General features: G+C 40.0%; 1 protein-coding gene across 1 annotated transcript in view; it reads right to left on the minus strand.

Moving 5' to 3' along the window:
• Positions 1-772: 772 nt before the first annotated feature.
• Positions 773-23,278, minus strand: part of arhgap36 (Rho GTPase activating protein 36) — a 138,945-nt gene continuing 116,439 nt past the window's right edge. Inside the window, 10 exon segments of the mRNA XM_053343782.1 lie at positions 773-1,086; positions 5,010-5,236; positions 5,329-5,417; positions 6,167-6,337; positions 7,756-7,904; positions 9,338-9,488; positions 10,677-10,732; positions 10,861-11,080; positions 17,306-17,547; positions 17,550-17,582. Of these exon segments, the coding sequence (XP_053199757.1) occupies positions 773-1,086; positions 5,010-5,236; positions 5,329-5,417; positions 6,167-6,337; positions 7,756-7,904; positions 9,338-9,488; positions 10,677-10,732; positions 10,861-11,080; positions 17,306-17,547; positions 17,550-17,582 (1,652 nt within the window).

Raw genomic sequence — 23,278 nt, forward strand, 5'->3', positions numbered from 1 at the left:
GTGGTAAATTTAACAGTTGATTTTTCAGCATTATTAAATCTCTAATGGAGACTTTTCCACTACACAGTTCCAGCACTACTCGACTCGACTCGACTCGACTCGACTCCAGGAACGACCTTTTCCATTACAAAAAGGTACCTACTCAACAAGGGCGGGGTCGTCATAGCAACGGCTCCGCGAAACTGCCGTGACTTTGTTTTATACGCGACACAAACACAATGGAGGACATGGAGGCAGTGGTGTACTTACTGCTGTATGTGGCTTTCTGTCACACACAAAGCAACAACATTGAGCCGTATGGCTGTAACGCTGCTGCCGGTATTTAAAAATGGCGGGTTTGATTCTTGTGTGGGACGGCTCATGACTCTTCTGACCAATCAGCGGCCAGCAGTCTGTGACGTCACATTTAGTATCGGCTCGGCTCGCTTGGAGCCTCAGCAGAGCAGGTACTAAAAAAGTACCAGGTACCAGGTACTATCTCTAGTGGAAACACAAAAAAAACCGAGTCGAGCCGTACTGGAACTGTGTAGTGGAAAAGCTCCATAAAGGTGCAGTGTGTAGTTTAGTCTAGTGCCATCTAGTGGTGAGGTTGTAAATTGCAGCAGAGTGAATATAATAGATGCCATTAAATTCTACATACTGCACCTTTAACATCTTCAAAAATAAAATAAAAACAACCTCCGACAGCAAAACACACACACACACACACACACACACACACACACACACTCTCTCTCCCCTTTATATTGATCCTCTTCATCCTCGCCCTTCATCATACCATCGTCTCCGAGCTCGACCCTTTCCCGGTGAAGAAGTCCCAGAAGTTGGCGGCGGGTGACGGCTTGCTCTCCTCCTGCGGCGCCTGCCTCACCCAGATGCTGCTCTCGGAGGAGCCGCTCAGACTGGAGCAGCTGCCGCTTCCCCCGCCGCTCAGCGCGTAGCTCAGCGCCGACCCCAGCGGGCCCCGGCGGTCCTGGGTGTCCGAGTCCTGCATGTGGAGTCTGGTGTTGGAGGAGGAGGAGGACTGGGACAGGCTGAGCAGGTTGTGGTGGGAGTGGAACTGACGCATGTGTCGGATGGATTTACCTGAAGGGGCTTCACCTGGAGGATCGAGATCAGGAGAAAAAGGTTTAAGCGGCACTTTTCTTTGCGTAAGTGCCTTTCCCGTCCTTCTTTCCTTCCTTCCGCTTTTCCTTTCTCTCACTCTCCCTCCTTCCTTCTTTCCTCCCTCCCTCCTACCTTCCTTCTTTCCTCCCTCCCTCCTACCTTCCTTCCTCCCTTCTTTCCTTTCCTCCCTTCCTTCCTCCCTCCTTCCTTCTTCCCTCCTTTCCTTCCATCTTCATTCCTCCTTCCTTCTTCCTCTCTTCCTTCCTTCCTTCCTCCCTCCTTTCCTTCCGTCTTCCTTCCTCCCTTCCTTCTTCCTCCTTCTCTTTCTTTACTCCCCCCTACCTTCCTCCCTTCCGTCTTTCCCCTCTCCGTCTTTCCTTCCTTCCTTCCTTGCTTCTTCCTCCTTCTCTCTTTCTTTCCTCCCCCCTACCTTCCTCCCTTCCGTCTTTCCTTTCTCCTTCTTTCCTTCCTTCCTTTTCCTTCAATTCAATCAACTTTATTAGTCCCCAAGAGGTTATTAGTCCCCAAGAGGTCTAATAAAGTCATTCAACAAACAATGACTGCAAGACATCAGACAGCAGACAAGAACAGGAGTACGTTATGTCAGAGCATCAGTACATGGGGGTGGCACCAGTAGTGATGAAATTAATTAATTAATTAAAATAAATAAATATATCTAATATGTGATTGAATGTGGGTATCTAAATGTTCTACTGTGGTAACCTACTGCTTATTTAGAGGTATATGTATGACCTAAACAGTGAAATTATTAGCCTAATATTATTATTGTCATTGTAAATGAAATGATGTTTAGATAAACTGATTTTAACTTTGATTATATCGTTTAAATATATACAATTATTTATAAAGAGTTGAGACTGTTCTTAAAATGAGAGAAAAACCCCTAAAAAACAAAAAATATTAAAAAAAAATCAGTATATGCATGATCAATTTTGCACAAAAATTGACAAAATTGGATACAATTCATGTGATATTTTATTATTCCATTAACTCTTATTATTTTAGCCATTTATAAATAATAGTAAGTAGTAAGTAAATATTAAAACAAAAAAACAGTACTGAATGTTAGTTTTTACTGTCAAAACCACTTAAACTTCCTATTTTCTGCCACTAGATGGTGCTGTTGCTGCATCAATCATTTCAACACTCAATGAAAAACCATGTTAAAGCTTTTTAGAGACTTCTAGTTGATGAGTTTGGATGAAGAGAGACAAAGTCTTCAGTTTTAATTTAACATATTTAACATATAAAATAATACTTTAAAGATGTTGAATCTGCAGATGTTATCTTTCTGTTTGAGTCGGGAGTTTAGAGATGCTCGTCAAAATGAAGTCCTGAAAACCTTTTAATTGATTTATAAACTGTTTTATGTAAATCAGAGGAGTCAAACTCATTATCATTCAAGGGCCACATACAGACCAATTTGATCTGATGTGGGCCAGATCATTAAAAAGATGGAGGGAAAGAAGGAAGAAAGGAAGGAAATAAGAAGGGAAGGAAGGAAAGAGAGGCAAAAGGAAGGAGGGAAGAAAGGCAAGAAGGACAGATGGGAGGAAGGACAGAAGGAAGAAAGGGAGGAAGGACAGATGGAAGGAAGGACAGAAGGAAGAAAGGGAGGAAGGACAGATAGGAGGAAGGACAGAAGGAAGAAAGGGAGGAAGGACAGATGGAAGGAATGACAGAAGAAAGAAAGGGAGGAAGGACAGATGGAAGGAAGTAGGAAGGAAGAAAGGGAGGAAGGACAGATGGAAGGAAGGACAGAAGGAAGAAAGGGAGGAAGGAAAGAAGGAAGAAAGGAAGGAAATAAGAAGGGAAGGAAGGAAAGAGAGGCAAAAGGAAGGAGGGAAGAAAGGTAAGAAGGACAGATGGGAAGAAAGGGAGGAAGGACAGATGGGAGGAAGGACAGAAGGAAGAAAGGGAGGAAGGACAGATGGAAGGAAGGACAGAAGGAAGAAAGGAAGGAAGGACAGATGGAAGGAAGGACAGAAGGAAGAAAGGGAGGAAGGAAAGAAGGAAGAAAGGAAGGAAATAAGAAGGGAAGGAAGGAAAGAGAGGCAAAAGGAAGGAGGGAAGAAAGGCAAGAAGGACAGATGGGAGGAAGTAGGAAGGAAGAAAGGGAGGAAGGACAGATGGAAGGAAGGACAGAAGGAAGAAAGGGAGGAAGGAAAGAAGGAAGAAAGGAAGGAAATAAGAAGGGAAGGAAGGAAAGAGAGGCAAAAGGAAGGAGGGAAGAAAGGTAAGAAGGACAGATGGGAAGAAGGAAGAAAGGGAGGAAGGACAGATGGGAGGAAGGACAGAAGGAAGAAAGGGAGGAAGGACAGATGGAAGGAAGGACAGAAGGAAGAAAGGAAGGAAGGACAGATGGAAGGAAGGACAGAAGGAAGAAAGGGAGGAAGGAAAGAAGGAAGAAAGGAAGGAAATAAGAAGGGAAGGAAGGAAAGAGAGGCAAAAGGAAGGAGGGAAGAAAGGCAAGAAGGACAGATGGGAGGAAGGACAGAAGGAAGAAAGGGAGGAAGGACAGAAGGAAGAAAGGGAGGAAGGACAGATGGAAGGAAGGAAGAAAGGGAGGAAGGACAGAAGGAAGAAAGGGAAGAAGAACAGATGGAAGGAAGGACAGATACGGGAGGAAGGACAGAAGGAAGAATGGGAGGAAGGACAGATGGAAGGAAGAAAGGAAGGAAGGAAGAAAGAAAGTAGGAAGGACAGATGGAAGGAAGGACAGAAGGAAGAAAGGGAACAAAGACAGATAGGAGGAAGGACAGATGGAAGGAAGGAAAAAGAACACAGGAAGGAAAGTGGGCCGGATTGCACCCCTTGGCGGGCCGGTTCTGGCCCACGGGCCGCATGTTTGACTCCCCTGATGTAAATGAAATGGTCCTTTAAAGATAATCACAAACTGTTCATGAACTCGACACAGTTAAAGTTAAAGTAACTAAAAAACATCTAAAAACATTTTATAGACTGAATGATTAACCGCGTGAGTGAGAGAATAATTTGCAGATTAAACAGATACAAAAAAAAATAAGTAATTGCAGCCGTAAAAATATCATTCGGAGAGAGATTTGTCTCCCTTTTTCTCTTTTATCATTAATACCAGATCGAGCGCTTGTTTCCAGGAAAGATACGTGGAAATTATTAGGACTCATAAAATTACAGGTTTTTATTTCCTAACATTACGGTCGAGATGATTTCAAAAAACATCTGAAAGCTGCCAAATTTATATTTCTGGAAATGGTGAATTTTAGAGTTTTCACTAAATCCTGGTAATAAAAAAAAAAACGCTGAATCGTAGCGGTAGATAAATAATTAGTTGGAATCAATGTTTTCCCCAAAAATAGGCCGTTTCACAGCTTTCTGCACAGTTTGTCTTTGATTGAATTTCTCTGAAATGGAGAAACTGTTTTTCACTTCTCTTGTCTGACATCTCCAAGAAAGAAGATTTAGCTCCTTTTCTTCTCTCCAATAAGATTATCCATGAAATCTGATGCTCACTGTCTCAAAACAAGTATTAAATAACAATTAGCACCTGTAATCAATATAGTCTAGTTCCTAGAAATATTCAAGCGACTTCTTTTAACTCTTCATAAGTCATTTTTATATCATTTTAAAAGTTAATTCAGCTTTTTATTGATTTAAAAACCAGCTATATGTCTCAAAGTTTCCCTATATAATGGCCTAAAAGCTGTTTTATTAGAGCTTTCCACCCTTCATTCGAAACTAGAGTTTAAGAGTTATATCCATTAATTCAATTTTGCATGTCTTTATCTGTCTTGGTCTGAAAATAGTCACATTTCAAAGTTCAAAATCTAATAAAAATACACTTTAAGTCCCCAAATCCCCAGAAAGAACCACCTGCCATGACATCAGTAAAAGTATCATACCGTATCTCGTCTCCTGCCGCTTCCTGTTCTGGTTCAGTTTAAGCACGTTGAGGAAGATCTCGCTGGTCAGGCTTCCCTCGCCTCCGCTCCCGTCGGGGGGGAAGAGAGGAGAGGGGGGCTCCAGCGGGGACAGACTCCCACTCGACGCCCCGACAGAGTCCAGAGACGCCCCTGTATCCCGACGACCCCCCGTCTCGCTGCTGCTGTCCACCGTCAGATGACAGCCGCTACAGAGAGAGACGATTGCGTCATCAGCAGTGAGCTTAAGCCCTGATATCTCATTGTGGATTTTGATTGACAGAGTGGTTGTCATGGTTACCTGAGTTTCCTGCGCAACAGATAGTCAATTATGTCCGGGTCGGTCTGGATTAGACTCATCAGGACTTCCTGTTGCAGCTCTGCAGACACCTGGAGGAACACACAGAGGCGTGTTTTAATGATATCTGATATTTCACTATACTAGTATTATCGAGGACTATGACATCATAATCTCTGTACTTTATTGGGTATTTGTGGGTTTTAAAGACCCGAGGAGGAGATTACATTTTATAATTTAAAAACCCAAACACATGGTGGGTATTTTATAAGCTGATTATGTTTTGTTTTTTAGAATAAATATATCAAAATTTGACATTGACAAAGATGTTTCCCCACCAGGCCCATGTCTTCTGGCAGTGACTGCTTTGAAACGGCATTTACACCTTATACAGAAAAGATAATCTACTTTATACACAATAATTTAAATACTTCATAGATTTATTTCTTAGTATCTGGTCTGAATTTTCTGATTCCACTATTTCTGAAATCTTTACTACAATCCTGGGAAATTATACCTAAAAGTCAGAGAAGCAACCACAAATTTAGACTAAAGGACAACTCTTTTTAAACTGTGTATGTAAAGTGTAAAGGATGCTTTATTTTCTGTCTTAAAATCTGTATTTTGTGGGTTAAATGAAACCAAAAAACACCTTTTCAGCTTCTTACCCTTTTAGTTACAATCTATCTGCTTTATCTGGTCTATAAAAGAAAGGTTGTCCTCTACAAAAACAATAAAACCTTTGACTCTACTTGATTTTCCTGCTATTGAAAGACTCGTTTTGAGATACGAATCAGAGTCTGAGCGTGTGAATATCTATCTATCTCTAACTGTGTCGTACCGTGAAGAGCCTCCTGTAGTTCTGTATGAGGACCAGAGTGACACTGATGATCGCCGTGCTGTCCTCGATCCCCATCGTGAGAGGACTTATGTCTCCTCCTCTTTCCTTCTGCAGCAGGTTGGGCCCAAAGATCACCGCCAGGTTAGCAGCCGTCATCTTGTTACCGTTGATCTGAACGGAGGGAAGAGAGAGAGGGGAGAGTCTGATGTTGGTCGCCATCATCGTATCAGCGATTTGGGTCATTTTAAATCAAGTTATCTACAGGAAAAGCCACTTAAAGGAGTAAAGTACAATCCTCATTAACTTTGATGCACTTAAAAGGTTAAATAAACAAATTATTGATATTACTACTTAACATTGTTGAAATTGCAGGAAACTATCATCTGACAGGCAGTTCCAGGTCTAAAAAGGAAGAACAATGCCTTAAACCTGCTTTCTCTCTAATGGCCAGCAGGTGGAGCCTCTAGAAGTCCATTTCAATAGGAGTCTATGAGAAAATGACCCTACTTCTCACTTGATTTATTACCTCAGTAAACAGTTTCCTGATGAGTTTATGGTCTAAAACACTAGTTTCAAGTCTAGAGTCAATTATTGTCCCATTTTGAGTAAATAGACTGCTTTAGGGCATTGCTTAAGTACCACCGCAGCGGTTTGTGTGGGGCTTCAGTTGTACTCTTGGTAGCTCCTCTTCAGCTCCACACTCTCATCCAATTATGCTCACTTCACATAAAAACATGTCAAACTCTTTGCTTCAAAACAGGAGTCCACAAACCACAAGATGTCTAAATAGACCATGACGCAGCATCCATGGTTTCTTAGCATTTGTCTTGTTTTCGATTTTCCAAGAACTTGCCTGCAGTGGTTTTTGACTCATATCTTGGTTTGTGGTCTCGTAATAAAGACCTCACTGTGTGAGACACCGTGTGAAACAGTAATCTTACAACAGCAGATACATCAGTATTACCAAAATTATGTAAGAAGATAAAATGGGATCTTACTCCATGTTTTTGGGTGTTTTTTTGTTTTAATTGTAACAGTTTTTATTTAAATATTTATTGTCTTTATATTGTTTTTTACTTACTGCACTTTAGTAATTGGCAGAAGTCGGACAAATAAACTGAACCGATTGGCAATTTGCGTAATAATGTGCATAAATAATCATTTTTAGACCTGTCAATGCAATACCCCGGCTTCCTTTACTTCCCCATGTTTCATATGGAATAGCCAAAAATCATATAGTGTGTAGGTCTTTTAAAAACATGCATAACTATTAAAATTAGCTTTTTTTTTAAGTCAAGATGAAATGAAGTCTTTTAAAATCCCATACTTGGTCATACTGTGCACCTATTTAACAATCTATGCCAAAATAAATCAATTTCTTTGTATTCTTACATCAAAATCCAATAATGTTTTGTGCTTATGAACCAACCAATTTCAACCAAGAATCATTAAAACACGCCGACTTTACAGCATTCAAATCAAATTTCTCCCAACGTTACGTCTATCCTGTTTCTTATACTTCATGATACAGAAGTTAGATACTCTTCAGATTGACTGTAAATGTAACTACGACTCTGCAGTGACGTTACCTCCTCGTTGTTGGTTCCTATGCTGTCCTGGGCGAAGCTCTGCACGGTGTGTAACAAGGTGAGGAGGCGCAGCAGGGTGTCGCAGTTGCAGGGAGGCAGCAGGTAGAGGAGGTGCTGCAGGTATTGCAACTGGTCTGCTCCTCTCAACACTGCAGGGACGCAAAGAGAGGAAGAGTTTCAGTTGATTTGGAGAAGTGTTAGATTGTATGGAGTATCTGCTAAATCAGAGGTGTCAAACTCATTTTCATTCAAGGGCCACATACAGACCAATTTGATCTGATGTGGGCCGGATCATTAAAAAGAAGGAAGGAAATAAGGAAGGAAGGAAGGAAATAAGAAAGGAAGGAAGGAAAGAGAGGCAAAAGGAAGGAGGGAAGAAAGGTAGGAAGGACAGATGGGAGGAAGGACAGATGGGAGGAAGGACAGAAGGAAGAAAGGGAGGAAGGACAGATGGGAGGAAGGACAGATGGAAGGAAGAAAGAAAGTAGGAAGGACAGATGGAAGGAAGGACAGAAGGAAGAAAGGAAGGAAGGACAGATGGAAGGAAGGAAGAAAGGAAGGGAGGAAGGACAGATGGAAGGAAGGAAAAGAACACAGGAAGGAAAGTGGGCCGGATTGCATCCCTTGGCGGGCCGGTTCTGGCCCACGGACCGCATGTTTGACACCCCTGTGCTAAATACACTGCAGACAATTTACTCATGGTATTAACATCTATATGTGATTGTGATAGGAATGTGATCACTTCTGGAGTTGGTCAAAGTAGCTAGAAGTCCTCTCTCTCTCTCAAACAGTAACTTTATTAATACCCGAAGGTAGATTTGGTTGCAGTTTCAGCAGAGGGCATCACAACATTCAAACGGATACATACATATAAACTTCAGTGACAGCAGGCAGTTAAAACACCACAAAAGCAGACATGGGCAGGTGAATGAATGAATGACGCAATCGTAAGTGGATTCATCTGGAAACGCAAAGCACCCTGGGTAAGTTTGGAAAGATTATCATGAACTTCTGATCTCCTAATTTCTAATGTTACTATCACAGCAGCACAAATGAGATTTCGGTAATCTTTGTTTGAACGTGACTCTGCCCCCTACTGGACACAAACTGCATTACAGGACTTTGATTCAGAGAAAGTGCAAAGTGAGTGCAATCCAAAAAGTGTTAATAGCAAAGCACTTTCTGTCCATCTGGTTAGATCATGAGGACGATAGAAGTGGAGCGAAAGAATGATTTATCACCGAAACACTCTTATTGGACAGCACAAGAAAAACACAAGAAAAACATAATTTACCCACAAAACACTTCCTGAACCAAAGTTTGGCTGATACTAGCTGACCTGACAGAGACGGAGGACCCATCACCCATAATGGCTTTAGAAGGCAACGATAACTCTCTTCTTATGTCCCCGAATTGCCAAGTATTGTATTTTTGTCCATTTATAAAAGTCAAAGTACTTTATTGTCATTGCTACAAGAACAACGAGACAGCACAGTATCTCTAGAAAGTAGGCCAAGTTGTGTATTGTAGTTGTGTTTGTATATGTGTGTGTGTGTGTGTGTGTTTGTGTGTGTGCTCGTACGGTTGGCGTGCAGGAAGGCGGGGTAAAGCTCTCTGGGTAGCAGAGGATCAGGCATGTCTCTGAGAAACTCTTTGAGCAACGCCGCCACGTCATGGACGCTGTGCTCCTCATCCAGCTGGACGTCCACCCCCACGTCGAAGTCCTCACGCAGCTGCAGAGCACAAACACACTCAGTCATGACATTACATCGACTTACATTCATTTCCTGGAGACTTATCCTAATCTTAACCATAACTTTAAGCTGACCTCAACAATCAGATATCTCAGCTTAGTTGTACACCAATTTTTTTCCATTTATGTTTAAAATAGTCTCTCGGGGCTTCTATAAGTGTTTTCAATCATTCTTTTTTTGCTCTTGAAAATAAGATATCAAGGTTTGAGTCTTGTTAATAAATCAGAGTGACAGTATGTATAAATCTAGATTGTATACTGTAGAGGCTTTACGCTGATCTGATCGGCTATATCGGATCGGCCGATATTTTGCATTTTATGCAATGTGTGAGATCGGCTGTAATGTCTTAATTCACTGATCCGATCAATGTCGTCATGTTGAAACTTTTTGCAGATGCTCCCGTTAAATAGGTTGCAGATGGCTTGACATGTTTGTTTGAATCCGACAGCTAGTTTTGAGCCCAATAAAGTTTTTTGAATATTGAATCATGAGCTGTCGGATTCAAACAAACATGTGGGCGTTGTGGGCAGACAGATAAAACACAAGCTATTTAACAATCTGTGCAACACTAAAGAACCTCGTGGGGAAGCATCTGCAAAATGTTTCAACAGCACAAATGTACCTGGATAGGAACACGAGGAGGAGGAGCCGAGTTTAAGAAACGGAGCGTGGACAAAGAAGACGTGATCGGATCGGTGATCGGTTTATTTAAACTCTCTAATCGGTGATCGGCCCCAAAAATCCTGATTGTGTAAAGCCTAATACTGTATATGAGATGGACAATGTGTTGCCTTTTGGTTCCACATGCAGTCTTTCAGTGTTGACTGAGTTTGTGTTTGAATTTTTCTGTCTTATTGATTTTGTCTTTTTCAACTTTGCTTGTATAGCAGCTGTCATACAAAAAAAGCAGCTAAAAGATTTTAAATAGTGATCTTTCCTTCCTGAGGTGTTGTTTTTCTAAATTCAGGGGTCAAGATACAACTTGGGAAGATATACTGTATAGATTTTATTTCATACACTGTCCGACAATGTATTCATAGTTAGATATTGTTATATTTTGCAGTACCCTGGTCCATTTCATTCAGCTGTATTTCTGCCTTTCATCGTTTAAATGATAAAAAAAACTTAGATTAGAAGTGGATATAAGTGACCAGGAAGTGTCCTCACCTGTCTCACTCTCTTCTTGGAGCTCCCGACTCTGAAAATCCCAACAGTCTGAAGACCTGCGGACAGAAAATGGAGAACTGTTTAGCTTCAACAGCATCGGACAGCTTGAATTTCTGTCTTAACACAAACTTCTGAAATGTGCTGCTTCTAGATTTAAGTATTGGGTTTATTTTGGAGGACTCACCGTAGTTCTCGATGTGAGTGCAGCATCTTTCCAGCACTTGGGGAACCTGTCTGTAGATGGGGTTGAGGCTTAGCTTGGTCTGCGTCCTCCCTTCTCCTCCTGAGCTTCCTCCTGGTGATTTCTTCAGCTCCAGCTCGGCCGGGTGGGAAAGCTGCAGAGCCTCCAACAGGCGGGACTGACTCTCCACCAGGTCAGAAATGGAGTCGACGGACAGTCCGCCCTGCAGGTAAAGAGATTTAAAAGGAGAGATGTAAGAAAATGTTGTTATATTTGCTTTATTTGTTATTCTTAGTGACAAAAACTGAAAAAATGGGGAATATTAATGACTCTTTAACACAATAAGCTGCCGATATTAGAGGAAAATACAGTTATCAGACTTAAAATACTAGCTTTTAGATGATAAATACACATTTTTATACTTAAATAACCCTCCTGTTGTCCTCGAGTCAAGGAAGGAAGGGAGGAAGATGGAAGGAAGGAAAGGAGGGAGGGAGGAAGGAGGGAAGGAAGGAAGGTAGGAGGCAGGGAGGCAAGGAGGGAGGATGGAAGGAGTGAAGGAAGGAAGGTAGGAGGGAAGGAAGGAAGGTAGGAGGGAGGGAGGAAAGAAGGAAGGAGGGAAGGAAGGAAAGAAGGACAGAGGAAAGAAGCAAGGGAGGAAGGTATGGGGGAGGAAAGAAAGAGAAGGAGGGAGGGAGGAAGGAAGGAAGGAAGGAAGAAGGAAGGAGGGAGGAAGGAAAGAAGGAAGGGAGGAAAGAGAGAAGGAGGGAGGAAGGAAGGAAGGAAGGGAGGAAAGAGAAGAAGGAGGGAGGAAGGAAGGAAAGAAGGAACAGTGAAAACAGACGTGGTCAATTTGACCCAGGAGGACGACACAAAGGATTTAGCAATGCCAACTTCTCAAACTTCCCAAACATCCACCATTGACGCCAACTGTATCTGCAATTTGATGATAATGAAGGTTTGACGGCAGGTTCGGTGAAGGCAGAGAAACAAAAAGACGACAACAAGATGACGGAGAAAGAAAATAACAGACCGAGAAGCTCTGACAGCAGAAAATGGAAAGAATGTCAGAAGACGGATAGCCGGACAGGAGGCTGAGCAAAGAACGAGGGGTCAATTTCTGTCACTAATCCTGACGTTGCCATCCAATAAATAGTTTAGAAAGTTGGAAGCTGCAGAAATATATAAATCATTTGTCGATGGACTGCAAATGGTTTCTGGAGGGACGTCAAGAGTCTTAAAAAGGAATTTACAGCAAGAAAACGGTCCAACAAACCAGCACTGCGGTTCAGATGTTAGAGGGAATGTATTCAATTAGAAACAAATAAGATGCACGAGCCAATATGAGGTTTAAACTGGATAAAAAGGATGAAATATTGTTTGGTATTTGCTCCTATAAATGTCCTTTTTTTATCCTCTAAAACTGAGAATCTTAAAAACTTCCTTGAAAAAGGTTGAAAGTGGAAAAACCCTCCTCAAATATAGAAATATATTGTATATATGTAGTATAATGCAATGATGTTTTTAGTTAACTGCTATTAAAAGGCTCAAATAATAAAGATATAAAAACCTCTTTTTCACCCATAACTGTAATCTAAGCAATCTAATCTGAATCTAAACTACATAATAGTATGAAGTAAAGTCATTTTCATACTATTATGAAACTTTAATACACTAAAAATTAATGTGTTTATGTTTTTGAACCATGGTTTGAACTACAGGTGAGCCAGGGGACATCAGCTCCTCTAAAAAACACGAATTATCCAGGCGGGGAGTTCCGGTCCTCTGAAATGAGGCCAACGCAGAAGTAACTTAGAACTGCATTCTATCAAAAGGCCACCAGGGGGCGACCGTCTCTATACAAGTCAATGGAGAATTCACCAACTTCTCACTTGATTTCTAACCTCAGTAAACGTTTTCAAAATGTGTTTATGGTCTCAATCGCTAGTTTAAAGCCTTCTTCAATGCAGTATGATGTTCATTTGGGACATTTTGGCCTCCCTGATTTTATATTTGACGATAAAGCAGGGTATGCATTAGGGCGTGGCTACGTCCTGATTGACAGGTTGATTGACCAATGTCCTCGAGATCCAGCCCTCGCAACCATAGCAACCTCCCCGCTCCGCCCATGGCGCCGCCTCATGCTCATATAAGTAGAATCCGTGTTTTTATTTTTCCCAGCATGCACCTGAAATTTTCAAGATGGCGCTGCCTAGATTCGAAACTATTGGCTTCCGAGCAGCAGTCCACAAACCAATGGGTGACGTCACGGATGTTACGTCCATTTCTTTTATACAGTCTATGGAATTATCTCTAAAATACTGATATCAAGCTACTTTTTTTAATGCATTTCTATCTTCTTACATCTGCATCATTGTGTTTCATGCATACAAATTGGGATATTGTTAATGTATGATGATATGCATGTGTTTTTTTTTTATTTTTTTTAGTTTGATTCTTTTTTTTTTATCTTGGCATTGCATTCTTCAGTAATCATCATCCAGATATGTAATTCACCCCAAAGTGATCTCTTCTGAACCACTAAATGTGTCAAATAATGTAATAAATCTTTTGTTTTCTGAGCTCCATCTGCTACTTGTTAAAACTCTTTGCAGTTGTAAGTCTCTCTCTCTCTCTCTCTCTCTCTCTCCCTCTCCCTCTCCCTCTCTCTCTCTCTCTCTCTCTCTCTCTCTCTCTCTCTCTCTCTCTCTCTGCTCCTAATCTGAGTTTATAGAGAGAAAAAAAACTTTAATAACTTTTGAAATGTCCTCACAGCAGTGTCTCTCTCTCTCTCTCTCTCTCTCTCTCTCTCTCTCTCTCTCTCTCTCTCTCTCTCTCTCTCTCTCTCTCTCTCTCTCTCTCTCTCTCTCTCTCTCTCTCTCTCTCTCTCTCTCTCTCTCTCTCTCTCTCTCTCTCTCTCTCTCTCTCTCTCTCTCCTCCACTACTATTCATCTTCTTCTACCCATTAATTTCAACCTTTACTCCTGCTGTGTACGCTATCTGTCACCGCTCGGGACACGACGCTGCGACAACGCCAGCTCACTGCCTCATCAGTCAACATGAAGCTCTCCAGCTGACTGCATGTATGTAGGCAGGCGTGTGTGTGTGTGTGTGTGTGTGTGTGTGTGTGTGTGTGTGTGTGTGTGTGTGTGTGACATCAGATATGTAAACAGTGAGCCGCTACAGTCCAGACGCTTGTAAGAGGATGAGTCAGAGTCCCATTTAGTTTGAGACGGATGGGAAAACGTTGTGTCTTTCCCTCCATTCCTCACTTTTTCTATCATTGAGTCAGTTACAGAGTGTTAGTAATCTGCTTAATGTAAAGCACTGTCTTTAGTTTAAACACTCTGTCATTTAGATTTATATTTAAAAAGTGAATATTCATGCTCTTATCTTACATAATCTCTAAATTATCTATCTATCTATCTATCTATCTATCTATCTATCTATCTATCTATCTATCTATCTATCTATCTATCTATCTATCTATCTTTTTTTTTCTTTTACCTGCTTTCTATCCACATAAATAGACAACTTTAGCCCTCCTGTTGTCCTTGAGTCAAGGAAGGAAGGGAGGGAGGAAGAAGGAAAGAAGGAAAGGAGGGAGGAAGGAGGGAAGGAAGAAGGAAGGTAAGGAGGGAGACAGGGAAGGAGGAAGGAAAGGAGGGAGGAAAGAAGGAAGGAGGGAGGAAAGAAAGAAAGAAAGAAAGAGAGAAGGAGGTAAGGAAGGAAAGAGGGAAGAAAGAAAGAAAGAAAGAAAGAGAGACAAGGAGGTAAGGAAGGAAAGGAGGGAGGAAAGAAGGAAGGAGGGAGGAAAGAAAGCAAGAGAGAGAGAAGGAGGTAAGGAAGGAAGGAGGAAGGAAAGAAGGAAGGAGGGAGGAAAGAAAGAAAGAAAGAGACAAGGAGTTAAGGAAGGAAAGGAGGGAGGAAAGAAGAAAGGAGGGAGGAAAGAAAGAAAGACAGAAAGAGAGAAGGAAGTAAGGAAGGAAAGGAGGAAAGGAGGAACGGAGGAAAGAAGGAACAGTCAAAACGGACTGGGTCAATTTGACCCGGGAGGACGACAGGAGGGTTAAAACTAGTCATTGATAGATATTTAAATTAATTAAATAAAAATGAATATATTCTTTATTATTTGGATCCTTCTCGACGCTGTATCACATGATCACTGTGGAGAAGACGTGTTTACCTCGGCGGTTACACTTGATAGCCGGTTCAGGTTTTGATTACTGTGCTCGGCGGCCGTAATGATACTGATTACGAGCTTAATATAACAACAGTTTCCAGGTCAATGTGCTGAGGATTACAGGGTGTGTGTGTGTGTGTGTGTGTGTGTGTGTGTGTGTGTGTGTGTGTGTGTGTGTGTGTGTGTGTGTGTGTGTGTGTGTGTGAGGGCCTCGTTTTAGATTCACACCCGAGAAAAAGCAAACAAACACACAAAAGAGAAGAAGAAGAAGAAGCAGCAACACAGCAGTTTCTTTTTTTTTCTTAACTTTTCTTCTTGTAGAAACAAACAGGAGGATTGGTTGTGAAAATGTTTACAGCTGGGAGACGTGGTCAGATATTAAAAATACACACACACACACACACACACACACACACACACACACACACACAAATAAACTGGATTAAATGAGGAATTCTGGCAAACAGTAGAAGTGAAATTCAAAACTGCTGTTGCACTTGGAGCAAGAAAATGAAAAACAGCTGTTTAATATTAAAATGTTGATGAAGACGCTCAAAACTGATATGATAGTAAATCTTCTGCATGAAAGTTATTTCTGGCTCACATATAGAGTTTATATATTTATTAGGGCTGTCAGCGTTAATGTGTTAATCGCGATTAGATTAATGCAATCCATAACGCGTTTTTTTTTTTTAAATCGCATTTTAATGTTGCAAGCCTTTTTGTCCCTTCTACTCCCCCGTAGACGGCTCCTCTAGCTGTAGCGCTATGCTTTGAAGTGGCCTCCTGCAGTAAACCTACCGCGCTGATGGAAAGTAAGAGAGCTACTGGACTTTTGAACGGCTTGTTTAACTTTAAAACACTTCCAGACGCTTCAGTTGACAAGTCAAAAGTAAAATGCAACCTGTGTCAAACGGAGTTTAACTACCACCGGAGTACGTCGAGTTTGAGTTAGCACCTCCACGCTAAACACCCAGGTGCAGCCAAGCGAGCCTCAGCTCCACCAAAGGACCATTTTGGAGTGTGGGAGTCGCAGCAGAGCCGTGATTGATTCCCAGTTAAGACACTCTGGTAAGAAATGCTTTACATTATGGGCTTAAAACTGCCTTCAAATGTTTTAAACATTTTTTAAACATGCAATTCAAAACGTGATTAATCGCAATTAAGTATGGGAATTTTGTGATTAATCGCAATTTAAAAAATTAATCGTTTGACAGCCCTAGTATTTATATAACATGTTGTAAAAGCAGGAAGTAGTAGTAAAAGTAAAAGTGTTATTTCAAACTACTACTTTCTTTTAACCCAACATTCATTAACTGACAGCTGTAATTAATTAATATTCACTATCTATGTTCTTATATACATAACACATGATAAGATAAGCAGTTTGATGGCTTAACACTTCATAGTCCTCGAAGGTGTCAAAGTTCCTTTAATGTTTTAATTAATCAGTAACTGAACTATAAGCACTGTCGATTTTACTACAAGTACTTTAACAACTTAAAAGGTTTAATATTGAAGAGCCTTTTGTATTTTAAAGTTGATTTTAGTCCTTTTCACACTACTAATTAATTTCCTGTTTTGCCTGAATTTGAATTATATTGTATATGGAGGTACGATGAGGACAAAATTTGTGAAACAATAGTAAATAAATAAATAAAATGATAAAATGGTCCAGAAATAAAATTGTGCATGAACAATAAGGTTTCCAATTTGACTATTTCCCTAATATTCTCATCATATTTACATACTTTCTTTTTTTTAATTAGTTGTACTGTAGTACTTTTATAATTTTACATTATTTTTAGGTTCAGTTTTTTTTATTTCATTATTTCATATTTTAGTCCTTTTTCCACTGCTAATTCATTTCCTATTTGCCCTAAATTTGGATTATACTGTATATGGAGGTACCATTAAGACTAAATTTGTGAAAAATTAGTATTAAAAAATAAAAATAAATGATGAAAAGGTCAAGAAATAAAATTGTGCATGAACAATTGTGTATTTTTAAATTAATTTCAAGGTTTCAATTGGACTTTTTTCCCACGTTTTTGAAAGCCTTTTGGATAAATTAATAAAGAAATACACACAACTTTTTCTGTTCGTCCCAAATAAAGATATTTTAATTATATTTACATGCTTTTTTTATTAGTTGGAGAGTTAAATCACCTTTTTGAAAGCCTTTTGGATAAATTAAGCTACAAACAGCTGTTTTTGTCTGTTCGTCCCACATTTTATAGATGTTTCATAAAGCATGTGTCTCACCCTTCTCTGTCCTCGTCCGGTATTATCCAGAAACGTTGGTGACAGCGGTTTATTCTGGTTCTCAAAAATCGGCGCCGGTGCCACAGAGTTTGCGGACGGCGAGCCAGGAACTCCTCCGCCTGTGATGGACGAGGGGCTGATCAGCGGCTTATTCCCGTTGAAGAGCTGCCGCTTCTCGGCCCTGAAGCGCATGATGCTGGCCTCCAGGTCCAAGCAGTCGCGCCTGCTCTCCTTTAGGGCATGGAGAGCGGGATGCCAAACGACTTCGGGTCCGACTCTAAGGGAGAGAGAGGGGAAGCATTTTATTAATTAATCCTCTGTTCTAATTCCTCAATGGTTTATCGTTGAATCTTCATACAAACTGTAGTAATGAAGTCTGACACTGGTTGTTAAAAGACAACAGATTAAATGATTAAGTACTGTATGAAAGATAATGCTCGATGTGACAAACCCACAGAGAATTATCGCTAGACTTTGCGGTTTCCCCTCAGCTCTACGAAAAGTGTTTGTTTTTTTTTTTGCTTCTATTAGCTCATCGTTTCGGTTTCGGTTCTGCAAAATGAAAACCAGACACTATGCTCCCTGCTCACCACAACCAAACGGCAGACAGACAAAGTTAATGACGTGTTGGTGAACACGGTGTTAACCAAAGTGTTAGTTTCTCTTTATAGATGGTGGAGACCAAAACAGAGATAAAAAGTGAGTCAATATGAGTCAGATTCATTACGTTGCCAGAAACACGACTTCCAAATTAATGCTAATGCAAAAAAGTTATTTTATATGGTGCCAATATGCCAACGTTGTCTTAATAGCTGGTTTTGCTGCCCCCAAGTGGCTAAAAAATGCAGCTACATCATCATATATTTATAGATCCTCAAGGTTTTTGAACCCAAATCCTCTCTATATCTAAACATGCATCTTAACCCGCTTTTTGAACTTCATCAGCTCTCATAATTGAATAATTTGAAAGTTAAGAATCATTAATTAATACATACAACCTCACAGAAGAGCATGATGGACAAACAGGAAGTGTTTCTGGTCAGAAGTGAGAGCTGCAATTTCTAAACACAGAATCTATTTCCTGTCAAAACCTCTTTGTGTTAAAATGGTGACTGTAGAAAGAAGAGTCATATTCAAGAGTAGTGTAAGAAAACCTTCACACCATGAGACTTGTTTTATAATAAATATTCGCAGCAGAAATCTGGCCTTGATTTTGGGGGAAAAAACGAGGCGAGTTTGTATCAGTTTGGCTTAATGTGACAGTCGATGGAGGCATGATTGCAAACTCTTGCCTCATGTGGTGGAGAGACTCAAAGGACCTCTGAGAACTAACTCGTTGGGAGGGAAACATCACATTTCTTGGAATAACAAAACCTGTCTATTCGTCTCAATCGTATTTTTATCACCACAGAATGAAAGACAATAAGAGAGAACCATAGTATTTAAGTTCACAGTCGAGGTTACATCTTGAAACCCTTAAAAAGGTGGGTGTGTGTTCAAGTTGTGGGGCAAGAATATGGAAGAAAAAGATGGAAAAAGTGTCGGCATTAGTCATCTGTAACCTTTTTTTAAAGCGTTAAATATTGCTTAAATGTCACCGATGTCAGTTTTGTGGGAAAAAATTATCACGTCTGTCAAGAAGAAAACTACTTTTACTCACTCAAACTAAATCTTTATTTCGACAGAGCTGATCTTGTAATTCTCAAGGGTCTGGAAAGTATAAAAATATTACTTATTAGAATGAGCACTTCTGGACTATAAATCAGGTTTTGGCAGTTTAAACAGGTCCGTCTTAACACGCTGACGTTGTAAATCATCGGTTGGAGTTGAAGGGGAGCCCCGAGCAAGTCTCGATTTATTTACGAACACATTCCTCTCCGCTGATACCATCTGAACCCCAAACACAATAATGATTATTATTATTATTATTATTAGATTTTATTGACTACAGTGACACTCCGTTTATAAAACACAAATAATAGACAATGTAGAATTACAGAGAGAAACTTCACTAATGATTTGACCTCAATGAAAACAGTTGTCTTATTTTTTTTTTTTTTTTTTTTGGATGCGATCTGATTTGGATTGAAACATTTTAAATATTTCTTGGTGCATGACCAACCTTAAGCCTTTTATGGAGGTTAAAAGCAGCTTTGTTGTTGCTCATATTGTGGCAAATGTTTATATAAATGCTAAAACATGTCTGGAGAGGATCTTTAAAAAAGCTCTTATTTCATTTTTCATTGTTTCAGACCTCCCTGCCTGTCTGGAACAAGGACTGGCCTAAAGCCACATGACCATATACCCAACTCATCTTGGTCATTAGCTGATACAAGCCAAAACATGTTGGTCTAATAATAAATTTGTTCTGTCTACTACAAATGATGCTGGAACTTTGACCTTTTTAGACTTTTCAGTGTTGAACAAAGACCATGATTTTTTTCCAAATGCTTCAAGTTGCATAAATACAAGAATCTGCATGTGTCTGTTGCTACATGCATATATTAGATAGGTTAAATAAATGACATTTTGTAAATATAATGAGCATCTAGAATTTGAGACTATATAATTTAGGCAGTATTATGTTGCTTCAATCAGTCCGTCAATCTGAAGGCATTTTACCCCAACCGGTCGAAGCAGATGGCCACCCACTTAGAGTCCGGTTCTGAGGTTTCTTCCTGTTAAAATTGAGTTTTTTCTTTCCACTGTCGCCAAGTGCTTGCACATGTGGGAATGTTGGGTCTCTTTAAAATTAAACCTGAAGAGTTCAGATTAGAACCTGCTCTATGTGTAAAGTGCCTTGAGATTTGGCGCTATACAAATAAAGATTGATTGATTGATTTTAACATAGAGCTGGTCTAGACTGAACTCTTTCATTTAATTTAAAAACAAAATTATTACATTTTATTTAATTTGAGTATTCTTAATTTTTACATTTTATTCGTTTTTTAAAATTCATGATAGTGTTTTCCTCCTTATTTCTTTTTTGTGTGTTGTTACCATGTATGTAAAAGTACTATAAAGTTTGATGTAATTTTTAGGAGGCAGTGTTACATCGTGTGAAATGCAGTGTAGGGGAAAAAAACTGCCTTGAGAAAAGTTATGTTCAGCTATCAAAGAGAAGCATTGGTGAGAAAGATAAAGATGCCATCATCAGGGTAAAAAGAGTAGCAGAGATTAGATGGTGGATAAACTGTGAGCATGGCGAGACTGAGAGAAAGAAGGACAACAGAGTTTAAAGCAGTGGACAGATAATGACAGTGAAAGCTGATGAGGCTGATAAGATTGATGTCTGTTTCTACACGACGAAATGAATGTGCGAACTCGTTAACTCGCGTACGCCCCTCGTACAAGAGATTACAGGTTCAAGTGGACAAGCAGTGTAAGAATAGACAGAATGGACGGAGAGCACCGGTAAGAGAGGGATAAACCGGCTAATCCTGTTAGAGCAGCCACAGCCACAAACCAGACATCACACTCAGACTGATACGAGCTTACTGCAGCACAAGCCATGCAGGCTGCAGGTAAATGTAACGTGGTCGCCGTCATCGCAGGCGTACCTGGTCAGCAGCTCGGCTCAAACTGCTCAGCTGCGTCACATGACCACAACAGTTGAGAATGCGCTCTGCTCTATCACAGTGCTTAGTCAAACTCTAGTTAGAGAGGTTAATTAAGGGCACTAAGAACAACAATGACTTGGATGAATGAGTGACAAAGGCTAAATAAATGAATCAGCAAGTATTTTGGTTCAAAAACAATGTCCAAATAAATATTGACTGGTATTTTTAGTCTTCTAAGTCACTAAATTGCATATCCTTTGGGTGTTGTGGACAAAACAGGACCTTTTTAGATGTCACTTTTGGCTTTGGGAAACAGTGACTGGCATTTTTCACCACTGTCTGACAACTAATTGGATTAACTGAGATAATAATCGAGTTGTTGAGCGCCCAAAGATATGTCCTCAGTCCACAAACCCAAATATATTCAGCTTACTGTCATAAAAGACTAAAGAAACCAGAAAAAGATCACAGTTCAGAAGTTGGAATCAGATAATTTTGACATTTAAAAGCTGTTGCAGCTTGGTTATAGTGACAGAAAGATCATGAAAGTAAAGGTTAACATTAATTGTTGGTCGTTAATGGGGTGTAAACTCCAGTCTCCTGGCATGACAGATGTGCTATATTGCCAATTCACCAATCCAACACTCCACAAACTTCCTATAATGTTGGCATTTAAAGTAAATTGTGCAGATTTATGAAGATTTATCAGATGAAAGTGAAACTCCTGGACTCAAATATGAACACATACTCAATTAAAACCAACAGCGGATCATTGCATAACCCAGATCATCTTCTCTGCAGCCTTTGCTCCCTCTTTGTTGAAGAAGTCAAAAGTAAAACCTCTGTTGTCCTGCAAGTGTCACCGATAAGCCTCTTAAGCCCATGCAGGTTAACGTTAAACAGCATGAACTCAACTCGGCCCCAGTCTACAAAATAACCTTTAATTGTTCTAAAATTGGATGAATGAGGCCTGGATGATAACAAAGACGACTACACTGACGTACATAACAACGGCATTGCCTTCATTATCTTTAACAGTGAGCTGGGGATTGTAGGATTATGTCCTCATCTAACACTAGCATAACATTTAGGGTTACTCAAGGGACCTGTGTTGTTTCGTCTCTTTATGCTGCCAATGGGAAATAACCGAGAACAGTAGATTAATCATAGATATGCTGATGACACACAACTGTACATCTCTTTATTACCCAAAGACATCAACTCGTTTCAATAGTTTTCTAGGAATGAGTAAATAAGACAGAATAACATTTTTCTGGACAATAGGTCAAGAAAGAATACATTTCATTTTTGAAAATAGTTTTGGGAGGGTTAGGTTCTGGGCAACATATTGATATTATATCGGTATTGTGATATGAGACTAGATATCATTGTAGATTTTGGATATATTTATACTGTTAATGGGAAATATCAGAGAACATGAGATACATTTTCATAGATATGCTGATGATACACAACTGTACATCTCTTTATCACCCGAAGACATCAGCCCTGTTGATACGCCGGCTCAATGCACTGATTATAGCACCTTTTTGAGAATTTCTGATGAATTAATAAAGAAAGAGACAGATTGCTGGACTATAAGTTAAGAAACATTTGTTGTTACCCCACTTAGAGCCTGATTTACTAAGATCCCAAATAGTGGGTACTAAATCTCGTGCATGGTGCAATAGATTGTGGGTTTCGTTTGCGTGCGTTTTGCAGGTGATCTACTAAGAATAACTGCGTAAATGAAAATAGGTGCAACAGGATGGAGACAGCATTATTTAAATGAGGGTTTTGTGTCTGAATGGAGAGTTTGGAAGAGCAGAAAGCTGCAAGCGCAAAATGAAATGTGATCAGGTTCTAGTGGAAGAGGTGAACTAATATATTGAGTTATAACAAAAAATAATATGACCAGAAAAAACAACATATGGGAGACTATTAGTGACAAAGTCAATGCTGTTAGTAAAACCAAAAATATTCCACTCCAAAATATTAACACAGGTGGAAAAACTCTGTCCTGTGCAGATTCTGTCGTTGTGCCTCAGTCTCCTCGTCTCCATAGTAACAGCCGGTTAATACCTGACCATCAAAGGTATTATTTATAGACGCAGTTAGCGTCAGCAAATCTACCTTCAGGTTTGGTAAATCACAATGCGTGTGCTAAATAAGACATTTGCATTTTCTCCTCTCTGTATTTTGCACACTGGGGTTGAAATGCCTCATATTACATATTCATTATGGCAAACGTGCTAAATGGACAGTGTGCACTATCTTGCACAGTTGCAAGACGCAAACCTCAGTGCGCTGCATTAGTAGATCAGCTTGCACATTTTTTGCAGGTGATGTCAAGTTTGCACACGTTTTAACACATGCAAACCTTTAGTATATCAGGCCCTTAGTCGTTGTATTT

The sequence above is a fragment of the Scomber japonicus genome, chromosome 22 (genome assembly GCF_027409825.1).
Source record: "Scomber japonicus isolate fScoJap1 chromosome 22, fScoJap1.pri, whole genome shotgun sequence".
NCBI classification, from domain to species: domain Eukaryota; kingdom Metazoa; phylum Chordata; class Actinopteri; order Scombriformes; family Scombridae; genus Scomber; species Scomber japonicus.